General features: G+C 39.9%; 1 protein-coding gene across 2 annotated transcripts in view; it reads right to left on the bottom strand.

The window, feature by feature from the left end:
- The window catches only part of FBN2 (fibrillin 2), a 173,314-nt gene that overhangs the window by 118,960 nt on the left and 34,587 nt on the right, over positions 1-19,767 (bottom strand). For both annotated transcript variants that reach the window (XM_010566065.1, XM_010566064.1), the window contains exons 6-7: positions 12,949-13,146; positions 1,347-1,472 (exon numbers count right to left, since the gene is read on the bottom strand). In XM_010566065.1, the coding sequence (XP_010564367.1) occupies positions 1,347-1,472; positions 12,949-13,146 (324 nt within the window). The remainder of the gene's footprint in view (positions 1-1,346; positions 1,473-12,948; positions 13,147-19,767) is intronic.

Raw genomic sequence — 19,767 nt, 5'->3', positions numbered from 1 at the left:
AATTGCTCCCTGCAGAGCCCTAAACCTCTGTGCATATGCTGGGTACCTATCAGCGCACTCTTGTATATGGTTAGGTAGATACACACATGCACATGCACAGACACATTGACAAGCTGCTGCGGTTTCTCCTCAACCATGGTAAGAAAAGCTCTGTTTCTATGGTTGCAGCTCTATTTCTTGCAAACTGTTTCTTGGAAGGGTTTAACAAGATATAGACAGGTTTCCCCTAGAAAAACTCAAGACAGGAATACTATTGGGTACTGAGCAGAAATTGAAACTAGTCAACATAAAAAACCTGAAGAAGGTGGAGGACAGGACCAGAGAAAAATACCTTTGGATATTTTTTTTTTTCCTTACTCTTCAGTATTACTTCAACACCAAATGCAACACCTTCACTTACAAAATGTGATTTTCCAACTGATTGTATTACTTAATTTTTCTGAGAATTCTGTATGGTAGGCAAAACTAAGGAAAACTCTGAGCCAACTTCCAAAACTGGCTACAAACCATATATTTGTTTCTAACTTAATACCGAGTAAAATACTTAAATTGCCACCTAACCACAAGCCAAAGCCTCGAACAAGCTGTCGTCTTATCTGTGTAATTTAAATGTGAATGTACCCACTGGCTGGGATGAAGTTGAGAGTTCTGATTTCTTTCAAGGCAGGGCAAATTCACTCAAATCAGTGAAGTCTTCATCAAACCCACAAAAACTCAGCGATTTTCTACTGCATTACTTTAAACTATACAGAATTGTTGCTCTTAATTGTATCAACATGTTTATTGAATAAACATGGTCTATGTTTATTAAACTATGCTTATTAAACATGGTCTACTTGATTTTTTAATCTAAAAAAGGAAGGACAGTTCCTATATATTTTTTACTTACCCAGGCTCTTCAACAGAAACTATACATAGCAGTAATTTCTTACATGCATTACAAAAATGCCACATCTGCTTTTCACACTGTAGTCAGTAGGCTGAAAACACCTACCTGTACTAGAGTACTTTGGACATTTTTGAGAAAACAAACAAAATCCTAATACCTCAGTTGCAGTTATATGCTGCTTACAGATGCAGCCTTTATCAATAGTTCTAAATTTTGAAACAGGATAAAGACTGTCTTTACCCACATGAGACAGACAGAAAAAACCATCTAATGCAAAATATGAACAGCAAACTAGAAAAGGATGATGCTGTGAAGAAGAAACCAAAAGCACAGTACAATGATGTTATGTCTGTTCAGATCAGACACCAACTACTGAGAACCTTTTCTTTCATTACTAAAGTGCTCTAATGATTTACTTAACCACTTTTTGGGTATGTTCTCTGACAATATCACTTACCATCACATTTTTGAGTTGCCTCATTCTGCTTGTGACCAGTAGGACACTTGCACTCATATGAACCTACTGTATTAATGCAATTTCCTCCTTGGCAGACTCCAGGGATAGCCTGGCATTCATCAACATCTACAAAGACAAAAAAGGATTACTTGACATAAAATACAGAATTTCATCATGGCTTTTGCTGATAGACAGAGAGCTCTGTCTCTTAAAAATAACCACTGCAAACCCCAGCACATTTCTCCACTTCAGCACCAATATAAGATATGTCAATAACAGCAGCAACATGATTCAGACCTTCATGTGTGTTGTATTTGATCCCATATAAGCTACAAATGTATTACATGTGTTGACTTAAATATTTATAGCTATGTAAGTCATAAGAAGTGTACTTAAGTCAAATATGTACAACTTACTGTTGGTATCCCATGACCTCAGATTGCTCCTTACATATGTCCATTACAAAATGCAGATTCTTATTTTGAAAGGATCTCTACCTGTACGTATGGACTACCCTCCTGTCCACCTTAACTAGGTAAGATAATTCTTGCAGGATATTCTTTCTGGACAGAAGTCAAACTACTCCTGTCAATAGAAAATAGGTGCTATGCAGCCAGGGTAAGTTGTATGGCCAATGATTTGCATAACTTTATTTACTGAAGTAATAAGTAGGACTAGAATTTCATAGATTTCTTTAGGCTGGAATGCCAATGTTAAATAAATGCTCTTAGAAAATATATTGCCATTTTTGCTCTACATCTTACTTTGAGAAACTTCCTGTTGTATTTTATTATGTGCTACTTCCAGTTCAAATTGTGTTGGGTTTTTTGTTCCCCACCCTCATTTGTTTATACATAAACCATCCTGTATTTCTGTAGGTTTTTATACAAAACTATCACATGACTCAATGTGTAAGTAGAAATGGGCAGTTAAAGTAATACCAAGGATCATAGAGGCCTCTCTGAAATAACTAGTGCTAAAGCAGATTGAAATTCTTTGCACACAAGGAAAGGGAGGACAGGCTCTAGACTAGTGCATGATATACATATTATATGTGTGTATTTAGCTTCTCAGCAGCTCTTTTAAAAAGTTCAGTTAATCTTTAGCTATCAGAGAGTTCAGAATTAAGCAACCATACTAATTCTTTCACAACAAAATTTCACATACATCTGTATGTTCATAAAGGAGAGAAGGCTTGTAAGTTTTGTTCCAAAACCTGCAGAAGCTCTTCTGTGAGATTTCAGGTAGTATTTCTTGTCAAAGTTTGCCCTTTCACAGAAGAGGCAAAAATCAACCGATTTAGCTAGTTCTCCACACTCTGAAATAGAAATAAAGGAAAGTGTCCTTTGCACATTGTAGAAAAGGGAGCCACAAGGCTTCCAAAGAGTTTCTTCTGTGCAGAGGTCAATTTCATACTATTTTCTCCTCTTGGATTACAATTAAGTATAGAAATCAATTATAGAGTTAAAGCAATACACTGCCTATTTTAAAAAAAACCCACAATTTTATTTCACTCCTTTCTCCATTATGATTAAAATATCTATTTACAATTACTATATTTGTAAAGCATTTAGGAACAATATTTTTTATGTTTCTTTCTCCACATTTTTCATTAGTGCCAAATAAACAAAGAATTTTAACCATTACCCTATTTTCCACTTTTAGTTCTTCTGTTAGCTTACATGCATTATTAAATGAAGCAGCTGGTAAACTTTATTTAAGATGCAGAAGAAAGCATCTCTTTCTTCTTCACATTCATGGTCATTGTCTTTCTCTCTACCTTTTCCCTTCCACAACCAGCTCTTTACCTCTACGAATGTAGAGAACACCAAGATACAGAGTGGGTAGGACAAACATATTAATAGTAGAATACAGTACTCCTCTTCAGGAGGATGTTCATTATCTCTAAGCCCTTACAAGACACTTAAATTCCACCTGAGTATGTGGATTATAGTACTTCCCCAGTTTTTGTTACTCCTGGTGTTTGTGCTGTAGATAAAACCTATGGTACATGCCTTGTCCATTCACCTGCTTTTTCATTTACGCAGGTACAATTGCTCACAGTCAAGGAAGAAGGAAATTTTTTTAATTTTTTTTTTTAACCACTGGACTTGGTTTTAAGTACATCTGCTAGAGAAGTTTGCATTTAGTTCCTGAATCAGTACTGATTTACTCAGCACAGTACTGTATCCAAATGCAACAGTTAAATTGTAAAGGGATTAAGGACTTTATCAGAGGTATAAACTTTCTGCAAGCATTTTTCTTCCAAATAATTAGTGCTTGGTGCAATCTAGTTTACCTAGAAAGCAAACTTTTCATCTCTGAAGTATTTTAAGGAATTTGGACATGATTTAGCAACATCTAGGCAGAAGATGGGTTCCATCGTTTATTCACACCCAGCTCACCCAGTAGCTCCCTTCTGAGTAAAACTAATATGGTATTTGTATTTTGACCCTTGGGCCTCAAAATGCATCCATCACATGGAGTATGCCTGTGCCTTGTGTAATTTACTAATGCTTATTTAAATTAAGCAAACTGTGTCAGCAGATCAGTGGTTAAAAATAACCACTGAGTATCTTTCACAGTTTTGTAAGTCAAATATGTCAAGTAATAGTAAATAAATGGCAGTACCAGCAGGAAATTAATACTTTCCAGAAACAGAAAAGGTATCACTGAAGCCCTGAAGTGAACAAAATTTTAAGATCTATTGATTCCATTCATTTATTTCAAGTCCAATCCTATGGTTTTAAAAGGACAAATAAATCTCAAGCTCTGCTGAAGTCCAAAAAGTCGATCCCAATTATGCAACACAGTGCAGTGCTTGTCCAGTGAAGAAAACACAAATGGTATCACTATGAAAGGTGCAAATCTTTGAATCACATGCACTATCTTGCTTTCCTGTGCTAATACCAATCTTAATTTGTGACGACTTACGTGTTAACTATTTTAAGTCATATTTAAATATAAAGAGAAGAAGTATATCCAACTTCACTGTCAGCTTAAAAACATATACACACTAGAAGCCTGATGCTTTTTTTGGTCAGTATCACTCTGATGAAAACCCAAGTTTGTTTTAATATATTGTTAGTGTTTTGGAATTGAAAAAAGTCAGAAAGGGCAAAAGTATTTTCTTAAAAAGGCGTATTTTATGAATTATTTCCTAAATGCCATTTTAAGATATAAGATTTTTTTTTCTGAAAATACAACAAATTTGAAATTAAGCATATTTTTATTTACTTACTTATATCTTTGACAGTCAGGCTAAGCCACAGAGGAGTTTTGTCATTATTAATTATCCATTTACTCACGCTTTTAAACCCCAACCACATTAACACAATAAACTTTTTGCCATAAACAGAAAATTAGATGAATAACTCTTTAGATACAGTTCTGTATAAAGAGGCTCAATGTGCTACAGATGAGGTAGAATGTTTCCATGTGTTCATAGGCTTGATAATATCCGGCAAGTGAAGAAAGGTTCTTCGCTTTCACAGAGTTTTCTCTGCAAAATGCCTGTAGGATTTGCACAGCTAACTTTAAACAAGTACCTTTGAAAACACAGCCAAACTCAGCTTCCCTTTCTGATGAGTGGAGTGTTTATCAAAAAACTCTGAAGAACCAGAAAGCTCAGGAAGAATAAATCCTCTCATATTTTATATACAAATTTTGGAGATTGCACTTTTTATTTACAATGACAGTAATAACAATTACCCAAATACAAATTTTCTCTTGAATTCTACCTATAGTATGTATGAGGAGTTTCTTTGCAATAGATTTGCCATGTGGGAACTAAAAAGTACACTAGTTGTGAATACAATGGAAAACTGTTGGTTCTTCCTCCACATCCTAGATAACAGAAATACAACAAATACAAACATACAACAGAAATAATACTAAGCTTTTTTTTTTCTTTCTGTTTCAATACTTATTTTCATGACAGCAGGATGGGATCCTAGATGACTCTGTTAATACCATCAATAAACCAGACATTAATTCCAAACTCTAGATTATCTAAAAATTATCTTCTATCACTCATTAAAGTCCGTATTAGTTCCTTTAATATTCAGTACAGCATATTCCTACTATAGAACAGATTTTTTTTATATTATCTTCTGTAATGGCTATATATACTTAAGAACGTCAGCAATGGTAGCAGGAAGAACCTTCATATTTTCAAAAGCTATTCATCCAGGACTATTTTTCTGTCCTTAGTATAAAAAATTAAGTGTCTGAAGGGAATGGGTGTAGCTGAGAAATGGAGTGTTGAGGAATGCAGAGAGTAACTGAGAAAAGTCCAACACAGGATTTCTGCCATTATGTTATTCCTAAGGCCAAGTAGCAATGGCAACAAAGTACTTTCAAGTGGAACATTTAAGTTCCTCCTGCCTGAATTCTTGGGAAGAGGGATGTCTGAACAGCTACAATTCCTGTTTAAGCAATGACTGAGTAGAAGCTGTTGGGGGGAAAAAAACCAACACAACACCCAAACAACAAAACCCATCAATTTGAATTTTGATTGGTTTTGACTCTCTTAATTTTTTAAAAGCTGTTCATGATAATAATGAAGTAACAATACTACCACAATGTTCTATACAAGCACATTACTCAGAGAACATAATTAATCCTGAAAAGGTGCTAAAGAGCCATTTAAGGTACACTAAGATTGCAACATGCACATCCTGTGAAGAGTTGGAGCAAATTCATATTCAGCAGTTAAACCTTGTCACACTCTGACATCTAACACATACTGACATTATGACCTATTTTCCAACAGTAAGGCTTGCAAGTTCTAGTGTTTTCGACTTGCTCATTTCAACTCCCTAACTAGGCTATCTGCTGATGTAAGCATTCACTTCAAAAATGCCAAGCATTCAAACTATGGACTGAGTCTGGTCTAATCAATATGTGACAAAGATACAGTTTTACTGAATACCAAGGGGTTTTGTGTTCCTCTAATAAAAGTCTCTGTAAATCTGATGTCATCAGCAGAAAGAAAAGCATTGAAAAGCATTAGCCAGATTCCTGTATTTGTTTCTAAAACCCTCAGAGAAAATATTTAATGCCAGTCTCATCTGACCTTCCTATTTCATTAAATGAAGCCTCCTCAGATAGGAGTTACCAGACTTGGAGAACAACTGCTTCCTGAATTTCTGATACTCCTCTGCTGTTAAAATTTTTGTAGCACCTTCCACAGAGCTCCATCTTGAACCCTTTATTTTCTTCTTCACAGTTTACCTCTGTGTAGTCATACCTGCTATCATTATTGCAGCTTCTGTCTGTGTGCAACTCACAATCTACCACTTTTTACTCCTTCTATTTGGATTAAACTCTACATTCACCTTTCTCCGCCAGGATGAGTTTGGCACAGAAATTTTAAGAGTTGGTTATACTTCCTTGCCGTATTGCAGTGTAGTAGCAAGTACCTCAGTCCCAGTTTGTCTGTTCAGCATACGCCTTGGCTCCCTCCTAGAGTTTCTACTTTAACTGACTGTTGGAGGGGGTTTTGATCCCCTGTGAACGACACTGCTGTATCGCTTTCTTCTAAAATCTTCATACCTAGCTGTAGCAAAATTCTGCAGCTTATTTGTACAGACTATGTACCCTAATATGGAGTTTGGAAAGGGTAAACAGTGTCTCCACAGTGTCAAGTGCTACATTCAGTCCCTTCCTCCAGTAGAGTGGTGAGATAATTCGGAACAACATGCTATTATCAACCTGGAAACAAGAGAACTGAGGTGAGGAGGAATTACCAGTACTCAGAGCTTAAAAAGGATTGCCTCAACCATTGGAAGTAGAGACAATGATTTGTGGAACAAAGAATTTCTTTGTCTCTCCTTTTACACACAGAAAATCTAACTTTTCTTCATCTGTTTGTGCCTTACTGTCATCTTGTAACATCACGTGCTAACTCCTGCTGACATAAATACAATCAGATCTTCCTATATAGCAATAATATGCCAAAATGTAGCAAAAATGATGGCTGTTTAAACTTCCTTTCTTCATCCATCCCATTGTTTCTATGCTTCCCAGTGGAATTCAGCGATGATGTTAACTGCATTACTTAAAAATATTTGCCACACAGAATGAGCAGGCAGAAAAAGAAAACACAGTATTGTGGGCACAGATGCTAAAGAGCTCTACTGATCTCTCACATAATTTAAATGAAGCTCCAGAAGCTATGCCAGGATCAGTTTGGCAGAGAAGTTTTAAGAATTCATTATATCTGGCCAAGATCTTCGTCATACAAAGGAGTTTGACTTGGAGATCGTAACCAACGTGCATGCCTTCAGTACAGTTTCTGTTTATGACATTGTTATGAAAAGAATGTCTAAGGCATACTAATCACTTCAAGATTAACAGTAAAACATAAGCTGTTATAGGCAGACAGAGGCCTATTTCTGACAGACGAGGAAAAGCACCATCAAATATTTCTCATCAGTATAATCTGGATGCTTTAAGCAGCGTAAGCACAGAAAAACAGGAAAGCAAATATTTGAAATTAAGAAAAATCAAGGGATTTATTATTGCTTAAAACTAATCTAAGTATTTTAAATAAAATAGATGCCTTTGCTAAGATAATGCTGTGAGGAGTTCCACAGGAGTGAATTTGAGCTAATAGCTTCAGGTGTAGTTTCAGGTAAACCATACCACTGTGTGAATGAAAACTGAAGGAAAAATCCAAAAAGATGTTTCAAGTTTTAATTTCTAAAAATTAAAAATCTTAGATCGTCTTGATTTTCTCTCAATTTTTCAACTCATGTTCATGGAGGGCTCTTACAAGAACTCTTATGGAGGAGACCTGAAGTAGAAATCCAGCCAAACAACTGACTTTGTTAGATTTCTGCAATTTTAAGCCACTGAACTATGATGCAGTGTAGGGGAAAGCAGCCCTAAGAATAATGCTGAAACACATGGGGCCGCAGAGAAGACTGAAAGAGAAGGAATAGCAAAATAAAAGTGAGAAAGGAAGGACATTACGTAGCCTTTTCTGAAGCAGTAAAAGAGTAATTTTTCTGAAATTTTTCATAATACCATGAGCAACAGAAGCTGCCTGAACCAGGATGTTTTTCAGAGTCACAGACTGGTTAAGGTTGGAAGGGACCTCTGGAGGTCATCTGGTCCAACAACCCTGCTCCAGCCCAGACACCTACAACAGGTTGCCAAGGATCATGGGAGATATTCAAAAGCTGTCTGGACAAGATGCAGACTCCGCAGCCTCTCTGGGCAACCTGTTGCCAGTGCTCGGCCACCCTCATGGTGAGAAATTGTTGCCTGATGTTTAGGAGGATGTTCTTTGTGTTTCAATTTGCACCCATTGCCTCTTGTCCTGTTCACTGGGCACCACTGACTGGCTCTGTCCTCTTTGCACCCTCCCATCAGGTACTTGTATACACTGATGAGATCCTCTTGAGCCTTCTCTCCTCCAGGCTAAAGAGTCCCAGCTCACTCAGCCTTTCCTCAGAGGAGAGATACTCCAGTCCCTTCATCATCTTTGTGGCCCTTTGTTGGACTCTCTCCAGTAGCTCCACCTCTCTCATGTTCTGGGGAGCCCAGAACTCAACACAGCACTCTCAAGTGTGGTCAGCCTCACCAGTGCTGAGGATAGCGGAAGGATCACCACCCTGGACCTGCTGGCAATACTCTTTTCCCACAGGCCAGGATACCATTAGCTCTCTTTGCTGCAGGGGCATGTTGCTGGCTCATGTTCAACCTGGTGTCCACCAGGACCCCCAGAACTTTTTCTGCGATGTTGCTTTCAAGATCATCAACACCCAGCAATACTGGCACCTGGGGCTGTTCTTCCCCAGGTGCAGGACTTTGCACTTCTCTTTGTTGAAGTTCATGAGGTTCCTGTCAGCCCATTTCTCCAGCCCGTCAAGGTCCTTCTGGATGACTGCATGACCCCCTGGCATATGACCCTCCCAGTTTGATGCCATCTGCAAACTTGCTGAGGATACACTTTGCCCCATCATCCAGCTCACTACTGAAGATGCTGAACAGGTCTGGACCCAGTATTGACCCCTGGGGTACAGTGCTAGTCACTGGCCTCCAGCTAGACTTTGCACTGCTGATCACCACTCTCTGGGCCTGGCCATTCAGCCAGCTTTCCATCCACCTCACTGTCTGCTCATCCAGCCTGTACATCAACAGCTTGTGGGAGACAGTGTCAAAGCCCTTTTTCTGAATTACCTAGCAGAAATTCTTGCTAACACATACATACACACAAATCCTGCTACTGCATGCTTTTTGTTATTCTGTAAACAGGGAATTAAAGTACAAAGTTCTCCAGCACTACGTGGAACCACCTATATAAAAATTAAGAGCAGGTCATTCCACTCAGCTTTATCACTTTGCTAGGACAGAGATCCACTTGCGCATGCAACGCCTGCAGTATCCTGGGCATGCTGTCTCACACGGATTTTGGAAGCCATAAGGTACAGACACAGAGACAGAACAGCACATAGACACTTTGTTGAAATCAGAAAACACACAAAAACAAACAAACAAAATCTGTCACCCCAAGTTATTTGAACCTCTGTCTATCCCCAAATCGACTGGGGACTGGCAGATCAAAAAGATTTTGCTGTCTTTGTCAATTCATTTCGTTACGCAGGTCATAGCCGGAACTCAAAGGACGCACCCGACTTCGGCCCGACCACCAGCCTCACGGCGCGGTTAGCAGATGTAACGCCCCGCGGGGAGGCGACCCCGGCGGCGGGGCGGGGCTTCGGTCGGCGTCGCTCCTTCCCTTCGGCGGGGCCCGAGCCCGCCCGGCGGCGGCGCAGTGGCGCCGCCAGGCGGTGAGCAGAGGCAGCAGGAGGAGGGCTGCACGAATCACTCCCCGAGAGTGATTTCAACCACCCCACCGAGGGGCTTAAACAAGACCTTCTTCTGAGCATCCATAATAACACCTGGAGCATTCAGACTCCTGACAGCAAGACCCTAAAAATTCCCCACAAGTGGATCCAGAGGTAACCGTCAAGCCTCTCCCCACTGAGACCCGTTTACTTTTCTGTTCTGCAGGAACGTCATGGATCAGTTCATGACTCAGAACAGCATAACTTGGTTCACTTGTATGGTACGCGATCCTTGTATTCCACTGAGGCCATTGCTACCACGGCAGGAATACTGGGTGGTGTTAGTTGACTTACTGGGGGGAGTGGAGAGGTTTCCCCTAATGACCAGGTCTGTATGAGTTCGTGTAGGTTTTTTGAATTTTTGGTGCAGCTGTTCAGCATGCAGCACCATACCTCTAAGGCCAAGGAAGCAAATGATACTACCCCCAGTGGCAGGCTAGACCAGGCTCTGTTCTGGAAGGGCTTGGTGTAGGGCTGCTGCTGGTAGCATGTGGCCAACCAGTTGCATTTTGAGCAGTGTCGCAGGTGCCTGAACCATGCCAATATGAAGTGGCGTGGTCTCTTTTTTCCTGATGGCCATTAACATCACCCCACAGACAGATGCTTCCCCTCAGGGAAGGCTTAGAAGTAATGTAGTCTTCCAAATGGTAATGCATTTTGCATGAGATGTGGGCATTAATGAAGGTCTGTTTTCTGCCTGTATTGCCACTCTGATATCAGCTGACAGCTCACCTTCACACCTTTCTGGCTCAGGCATTGACATATCAGAATTAATAGCAAACATTTCCAAAACAGCAGTTCCCCTCAATACCACTGAAGGTGTCCAGGTGTGTTGTATACCTCTACCTTCAGGTCCCACGTGCTTGAGCCTAAATGACAGCAAAAGCTGCCTGGAAGGGGTAGATGGCTGGACCACCCCCCACCCCCACACTTGGGACTGGGACTGGAGCACCCCAAGCAGTGGATTTAATTTAACCCACTTTAATGCACCAAAGCCTATCATCTCTGTTTCCTATACAATGCAAGATTCTGATATGACAGACCCAGGCGAAACATGCAACAGTACTCTTGTGCGACACTGATTGGTTCAATTTAGAAACGGTAAAAGAGTGACTCCCACGCACGTTTCAAATTCCTTGATTTCAAATACAAGACATTTCCTGGTACATGCACTGAGGAGAAAAATGAAATCTAACTAAGTGGGCCCACACAGTGAATTACTCTAAGGTCCAAGAGTTTAAACTCACTGACCCACCTCAAGAGAAGTGGGAGTATGATTCCACCTCTGGAATCATACCATAGCTCAAAAGCTTTATTCATGTGGGAAAAGAATGCTTCCATGGTGGTACAGACACCCCAGGGTACGGTATGGCTGTGTAGTGATGAATATGCCTATCCCAACTGTAGCTGGTGGAAAAAAGAAACCTGGGAAAATGCCTATCAGCCAGCCGCCTAGGTACCCTTCTGTTTTGCCCTAAGAAATGGATGCCCCATATGTTGCACCCCTTAACTGGGCATAACTATTGGGTAAAGCAAGAAACACCTACTTGGGAAGAAATAAGTATGGGTCAATGGCTGAAATCTATGATGAGATCGGTGGCTGACCGGTTGATTCCAGATAGGGACATTAAGACTAACATTATCATCGAAGATACCATTGTTCAACTGGGATGTCTGGCCAACAGCGCCAGAACATCCTTCATGTTGGTCAACACACAGTTGAAAGCCGCTGCCAAGATGATACTACAAAATAGACTGGCACTAGATGCCCTCTTGCTCAAACAAGGTGGAGTGTGCACATCAATGCAACAACAGACTGTTGTACCTCGCACTCTGAACCTTAATTCCTTCACAGGGTAGGTAGTGGCGTAAGGTCTGACCACGGCACCTACTTGGTTTCCATTGCTTCTTGGGAAGGTTCTAAGACAACACAGCCTGCAAACTGACCATGTGTGCCAGCCTGTAACAGAAAAGTAGTACATTCTCCTTCGGGAGTTCTAGGATCCTCTGTTATTGCATTCTTTATGCAGTTTGTTCTAAAATTTAGCCAAGTAGCTACAGAAGAACAAATACGTGTCTTTCAGGATAGATGGACTGCAGTAACAACAGAAAGGAGGAGCAGCAAGTCTCTTACCATTGTGGAAAGAGATACTGGATAAGGCAAGAAGCCTTTGCCATTTCTCAAACATTTTATGAATCTAAACATAGAAGACTGCAGTCCTTCCTTACTCATGCATTTTTTCTAGCCCCGTACAAATAATCCAAACAGAGCATTCAGAAGGTTCACTACGTGCTGCATCTAAATGATGAGAATTAAAAAAAAAAGGTCTATATAATAACGCCCAACCACTTCAGAAAGCAAACAACTCAGTAGCAAGAAATACTGAATTTTGCAGTAGAATGAATGAAGTACGTATTAGTTAAGGGCTACAGCAACACAAGCCAGTTGCCTGATTGGTGCTTTACTGCAGTATCTGACAGCTGTGCTCAACAGACATTCAGACCTTTTCATGCTCTATATTTACGGCTCCTTGACGGGCATTCATTTTTTCCAGGCACTTGAGTTTTGTTCTATATGCACAATAGCTAAAACCTGGAAGCAGCAAAGCATATCCAAATTTTATCAAAAGTAAGACACAGAACACACAAGAAAACGAGTGATTTTGTTTTAAGTGGACTGCAAGGTTTTCAAGATGCATATCAGCAACACAACAGTCATGCACAATTTAAACCAGAAGACTTACCTTGACATGCTCCAGTGCGAATATTAGGAATGAAGCCACGACGGCATGGCTGAGGCTGAGCAGGGCACATTTCACAGGGGTGACCCCATGCACGCCCAATGGTTGCACAACAGAGGGTTTTTGTGCAAACAATTCCAGTTAGCTGGCCCTGACACATCTGGTTGTTAACTTGTGTGAAACACGGGCCTGTTCTGTAATCTGGAAAAAAGGAAAGATCACTGTATTACACAAGACTACTACTATACTAGTAACTATAGAAGAAATCAATTTTTAGTTCAGTAGATAAGTATATTAAGAAAATTCCAGGAGGACCTGGAAATTTCAGTTATGTTACTGCATGCAGAAGTAGCATGACACCTTCCAGAAGGTAATGATTTTCACAAGTTTCTCTTATCTTTCAATTTATTTCTTTTTGATAGATACAAGTTAGGAAAGGCAGCTGGACCCAAACCTGATCTGTGCATTGACAATGTATCCAGTAAAATCCATAACAAGTGAAAGAGTTTTACAAAAAAACAAGCAAGCAAGCAAAAGAGCAGACCAGATTAAGCAAACAACAACTGGGAACTGGTTTTCTTGTTCCTAAGTTACTTCATGGTGATTCATGGGAGGGAGCTACAGACCACAGCAGCCACATATTTGTTCACTCCACTTTGATCGAGGTCCATGCCAGCAACCATCACAGAATCAACATTCCTGCTGGAATTCTTAGTGCAAAATAGTGCTACCTACAGAGGACTAATTGGTAAACCACCATCTATTTTCAGAGGAATAACATGAGATAATACAACCTATTCAAGCTATATTGAGTACACTGAATATAGCATACAAACTATATGCAAATACACTCCTAGTCAAATTCCTGTAAATATTTCTCATTAAGGTTCAACCTGTATAAAGAGAAAGATTTTCTGACCTTATAACGCAACACAAACCGGGAACAACAATTAACTGAAATTCTCCCAGAACTAATGAGAAACAGATGGTTGCTCTGAGCCACATTTCATATCCTTATGGAAAATTTAAGAGGGGGGAAAAAAAGGGAAGAAAATCCAAAGCTTCCACTCAAACTCAGTCATGTGAAAGAAGGCATAATAGTGGGGTTATGGCTGCTCTCCCTGCTGTCCTGTCCTATTCTTGTTTTTTTTCCTACTGAAACTCCAACACCGATGCGTGGGTCACTCGCTGCCTTCCGCACACTTTCATTAGTGTGCAATTGGTCTCACAACCAAGCTACAAAAGGGACAATCAATGCCTTCTAGAATTCGGTACTTCCACCCTGAAGAACCAGAATAAGAGCTTTGACATGTCTGGAAAGGGAGAAAATGGTCTTCCCAGTGAGACCTCATATTAAGTTTTCTTTGCACTAAGACACAAGGCTCTTAAAAGTATAAGCTAGCTCAAATAGAAATACAGGTTCTGTTCCCGATCTTTGATAAGGTTCATTCAGCTATCAGTCTGAGAAAGACTTTTGCACACAGTTATTTATACACATTGGCAGTTAATTTCAACTGGGCTGTTCACTTTAAATAAAGTTAAGCAAGCACATAAGTATCCACAACAAAAATGCCTAACAACAAAAGCAGATTAAAAGATCTTAAATACTTGGTAAGGACTCTGAATTTTAATCTTTCTTGATTTTCATTAGAAAATAATCTTCAGAGTTACACCTTTGAGCTTCCACTGTGTCCATCAAGCCACAAAGACAGTACTTTTAGTAAAATACGTATATTATAAAAAGAAAATCCTGTCCATCAGAAAAAGGTTTCAGTGATCTTTCATCCAACATACTGGAAGACAAGCAGCTTTACAGTGGTCTCAGTTTAATTAAGCCCAAGGCACTTGTCAAATTGCAGAGAGCTGAATTTTTAACATAAAATACAGACCCTGGTGACTGATAGCAGAAGACTGATGTCATCAAGCTATAGCCTCATATGAGAATGATAAATATTTGAAAAAAAACCTCCAACCATCAAAAATTTAAATGCCAGTAACTCACTGTAATCTGGTCTGGATTTTAGTTAAGGGGTAAGGGTAAGAAAAAGACTCCATCATAGATTATGACTGCATACTTCTTTCATATAAAGTTTACTCAGGTGTCACAAAGATTGAGGGGAATATGTGACAGACTGACTTTAACTTGCAAATCATCAGCAATGGTCAGCCTGCTATCAGAACAAAACCAGAACTGCTCAGAATTTAAGAACTGAAAGAAATGGAATTAATTCCTGACACCCGTGAAAACAAATGGGAATTCGGCTATTGAATTCAATGAAACTGTTTAATTCTTGGAAAACAGTATTGCACTCTTTAGCAAATAGCTGTATTATAATTTATTGCCTAATATAATCTGTAAAAGCATTCTCTATGTCACATAGCGAAAGTAATGAGCTTCATATGCACGGAAAAAGCTTTTACTACTGCTCAATGAGCAGACTCCCATTCTAACGTCAACTAAGTTATAGACACTGCTAATATAATAAATTATTAAAAAAAGTCCACTCATTTCATTTTCTCATTAATGACTGAAGTACAAATAATGGGCAGATCCTGGGAAAGTCTGTGGTCTACTCTGTGTATTGAGAGCTGATTGTCTGACTGTAACCTGCACATTGCAGAATTTTTGCCCAAGTGATGACTACAGTCAGATCAACAAAGATTGAGTCTTTCCTGAAAATTAAGATTGATTTTAGACTCCTCATGAATGAGAGTCTTCAAAAACATGAAGCTGAAAAAGGCAAAAAGATGTGTGTGGGTAAACCTGAAAAGACCATCTACAAGCCACTAGCAACACTGAGAGTCCCATTATAAAATATAATCACTATCAGAAGAAACTAAGATTTCCAGTAGTGCAAGGGAACATGATCTCTGCATCCACACAGATCTGTATGGGAATACCAAATCCTGTCCTACTTCTGAAGTTGTATTCTGCATCAGCCCAGGTAGGCATGGATCTATTCCTGGAGGGCTACTCAATGTGCGATTCCTCTGCAGAACTTAAGCATGATGGCTGGTCAAGCATTCCTTACCCCATGCACTCAAATAGAGTCCAGTTCTTCAGGGGGGAATGCCCCCCCTATAATGAAATCAAATAATCATTTATTATGCATCTCTAAAATTCCCAAAGCCTGCATTCACCATGACTGATAATCTTGACATCCCAGCTCACTTTGGAATTCCTATTCAGAAAATAAGTAGTTCTGCTGGACAGTATTGAATTTTTATAGCATCTGTTCTCCAAGGTACACTTTTTTGTAGGACCAGTCTTTGGATGACATGGAGCAATTACAGTAGAAATACAAATTATATATTTTTCTCTTTAATGGTTGGTGATCCATAGGAATACTTTGGCCAAAGATCTTCCATGTTAAGAAGTTTGGAATTCAATCAGACAAGATTAAACCTGGAACTTAAACTTGAGTTGGGAATTATATTTGAGTTCTATTACCTTCCTGTAAGACACAAGATGATTATGCGTATAGTCTGTCAACCCTAGTAATGAAAAGTTCACTTCAGAAGGTGTGTTTGAAAGAAAGGTTAGAGAATATAAGCAGAGTACAGAGAGTGTTTGCGCAAGAGAATATGAATGAGTTAGATACAAGGAGTGATACCAATACACCCATTGCTTAATATATCCTATTAAGTAAGAAACATATGCTCTGGAAACCAATATATATGTGCCTACCTGTGCCTCAATAAACAGAGAATGCATAAATCATAGTGTTCAGGTTCTATAACCAAGCAACTTCCATCAGTGTAAATCTGCAGGAGCGCATCTAAAACTCTGACTACTGCAACTTAAACAGTAGAAGAACAAATGAAACTACTATTAAACCTTCAGGCAGATTTACAAATAAAACTAAATTCATGCCAAAATGCTGAGATCCTGAATGATACTTCAGAATAATGACATAGAAGCAACAGATCCTGAGCTCCTAACAGAATGTGTGGCTTATATAGCTTTGGGCTACAGCAGCAGACCATTTCCAGATAGCAACAGGAAGTAACCTGCTATCTGCACCCGCCAAGAGTGGTTCTTTGCACACCTACGGCAACTGCATTTCAAACCGGATGCTAGAAAACTGGAAAAATTATGCAAAGAGTCACAAGAATAATTTAAGCTTTCAGAAACATGCTTTACAGTAATATGAATAGTTTAAAATAGTATTGTAATTAAAAATATTATCGGTAACAAATGTAGCCTTTTTAAAAATCTTTATCCATTCAGTTTATCCAAAATGAAGTCCAAAAGTACAGAGTGAGTAGCGGCTGGTCTCATATGCTAAGAGGAAAACGTAAGGTTTTACAATATAAAGTGAAGGCAGGCATGTCTGGGCTAATAGTAAAGTGCAGCTGTTTACATGTAGTACTCTAGTCACATAGTATATTTTTACTTATGGGAAGCAAACATACTAAAACTAGATGCCATTCTGAAGATACTTCGTAGTTTCAAATGAAGCTGTGGATTTGATTCAGAAATTACCATGTGAGATTCTATGGAGTTTTATACAGTCAGTCAGACTATATTATTATAATGGTTCATCTGACCTTAAAAACCCTGAGTTTATGAATTCATCATCTTTCCTAACTGGTTTTCTTGTCTTACTGTTAGGTGTTTCTCCATTTGCTCCTTTCACAGCACTGCTGTCAGACCAATGTTGCCAGAAAGAACATATGCTAGAACATATGTTATACATCATTTGTTGCTTAGAAAGGGTAACTGCTTTGGTGAAAGAAAGTGATTTTCAGTACATACGTGTTTTGCATTTTTTTAACCTCAGAAAATTATATTCAATGTGCACCATGACTTGAGGAATGACAACCTTTATCAACAACCCAAGTTGTTAATATAATTAAATTCAATAAGAAGTACTTTTTTCTTGGCATCAACATGAAAAAACCCTGGAAATAGCGTACTGGACTTCTAAATTTAACTATACTACAGCATTTCTATTCTTTCATAGAAGTGTGTATTCTGTAGTCACAAATGGGACTATCCAACTACCATGGTTCTTGGGATCTTTTCATTAACTCCTTTCTAAAAAATTATAAGTCTATTCTAATTCTCCCTGTAATTTTAAAAAGGCTATTTAACAGGAAGCCTGCCACAAGGATTAGAAACATCAGAATTCTAGTATTGGGTATGGTCCAACATCCATGTATTTTGTTTTTCTTCTTGTACCTCTGGCCAAAACCAGATGATTCAGATGAAAGTGTAAAAAGCCTGCTGTATGTAGACATGGGATAATCTGCCTGCCACATTAAGTTTCCTCCTGGTGCCTAACACCCACTAGCTCAAAACCTGAAACACCATGTTTAACATCCCAACTACCATTTGTTGTCATTCAGGACAAAACATTAACATATTTTGGTACACATGTAAAGATCCAGTTCCTATGTGAATTTTGTCACAGTCTTAGCCTCCACAGTTTCATACTGTGTTAACTAACTACTCCTGCCCATGAAAATTTTACCTCTTCTCAGGTAACTAAAAAGAGAAAAAGCGAGACATAAAGAAAAAGAAAAGTAAAAAGGCAGCAGACATGTTGGAAGGTTCATTGCAAGTTATCTTATCTATGAAAACGTTAACTTTCTTTTCATTGGAAAGCACAGACTGACATTTTAACTCAAGTCTCCCAATACCAAAAAACTGTTTCTGTGTAAAGCCTAACAGTACTCCTGCACCTACATAAAGCCTATGCAAAAGCTCTGGAAGGGTAAAAGGACATAGACTGCAGTGCTGGAGCAGTGTATTACCACAAATCCTGTATTTCATGTCTATGAGTGCTAGAAAGATTAGCAGGAAGGAACTGTGAAGTCTATTCCATCATTTGACCTCAGTACTGGGAAAGAGTATGGGGCAGTTCATCTTAAGTGCGCTCACATGGCGTATGCAGGACACCCAGGGGATCAGGCCCAGCCAGCACAGGTTAGGGAAAGGCAGGTCCTGCCTGACCAACCTGATCTCCTTCTATGACCAGGTGACCCACCTAGTGGATGAGGAGAAGTCTGTGGATGTTGTCTACCTGGACTTCAGCAAGGCCTTTCACAGTGTCTCTCATGGCATACTCCTTGAGAAGCTGGCGGCTCATGGCTTGGACAAGTGTACTCTTTGCTGGGCGAAAAACTGGCTGGATGGACGAGCCAAGAGGGTTGTGGTGAATGGGGTGAAATCCAGTTGGCGGCAGGTCACAAGTGGTGTTCCACAGGGGTCGGTGTTGGGGCCAGTTCTGTTTAACATCTTTATCGATGATTTGGATGAGGGGATTGAGTGCACCCTCAGCAAGTTTGCAGATGACACCAAGTTGGGAGGCAGGGTTGATCTGCTGGAGGGTAGGGAAGCTCTACAGAGAGATCTGGACAGGCTGGATCGATGGGCTGAGGCCAGCTGTATGAAGTCCAACAAGGCCAAGTGCCGGGTCCTGCACTTGGGTCACAACAACCCCATACAGCGCTACAGGCTTGGGGAAGAGTGGCTGGAAAGCTGCCTGGCAGAGAAAGACCTGGGGGTGCTGGTCGACAGCCGGCTGAATATGAGCCAGCAGTGTGCCCAGGTGGCCAAGGAGGCCAAAGGCATCCTGGCTTGTATCAGAAATAGTGTGGCCAGCAGGAGCAGGGAAACGATCGTCCCCCTGTACTGGGCACTGGCAAGGCCGCACCTCGAGTACTGTGTTCAGTTTTGGGCCCCTCATTACAGGAAAGACATTGAGGTGCTGGAGTGTGTCCAGAGGAGGGCAACCAAGTTGGTGGGGGGCCTAGAGCACAGGTCTTATGAGGAGCGGCTGAGGGAGCTGGGGCTGTTTAGTCTGGAGAAGAGGA

The sequence above is a fragment of the Haliaeetus leucocephalus genome, unplaced genomic scaffold, assembly GCF_000737465.1.
Source record: "Haliaeetus leucocephalus isolate CR32 unplaced genomic scaffold, Haliaeetus_leucocephalus-4.0 Scaffold203, whole genome shotgun sequence".
In the NCBI taxonomy this organism is placed as follows: Eukaryota; Metazoa; Chordata; class Aves; order Accipitriformes; family Accipitridae; genus Haliaeetus; species Haliaeetus leucocephalus.
Note: the sequence above shows the minus strand (reverse complement) of the source record. Positions and strands in the feature narration are given on the sequence as shown.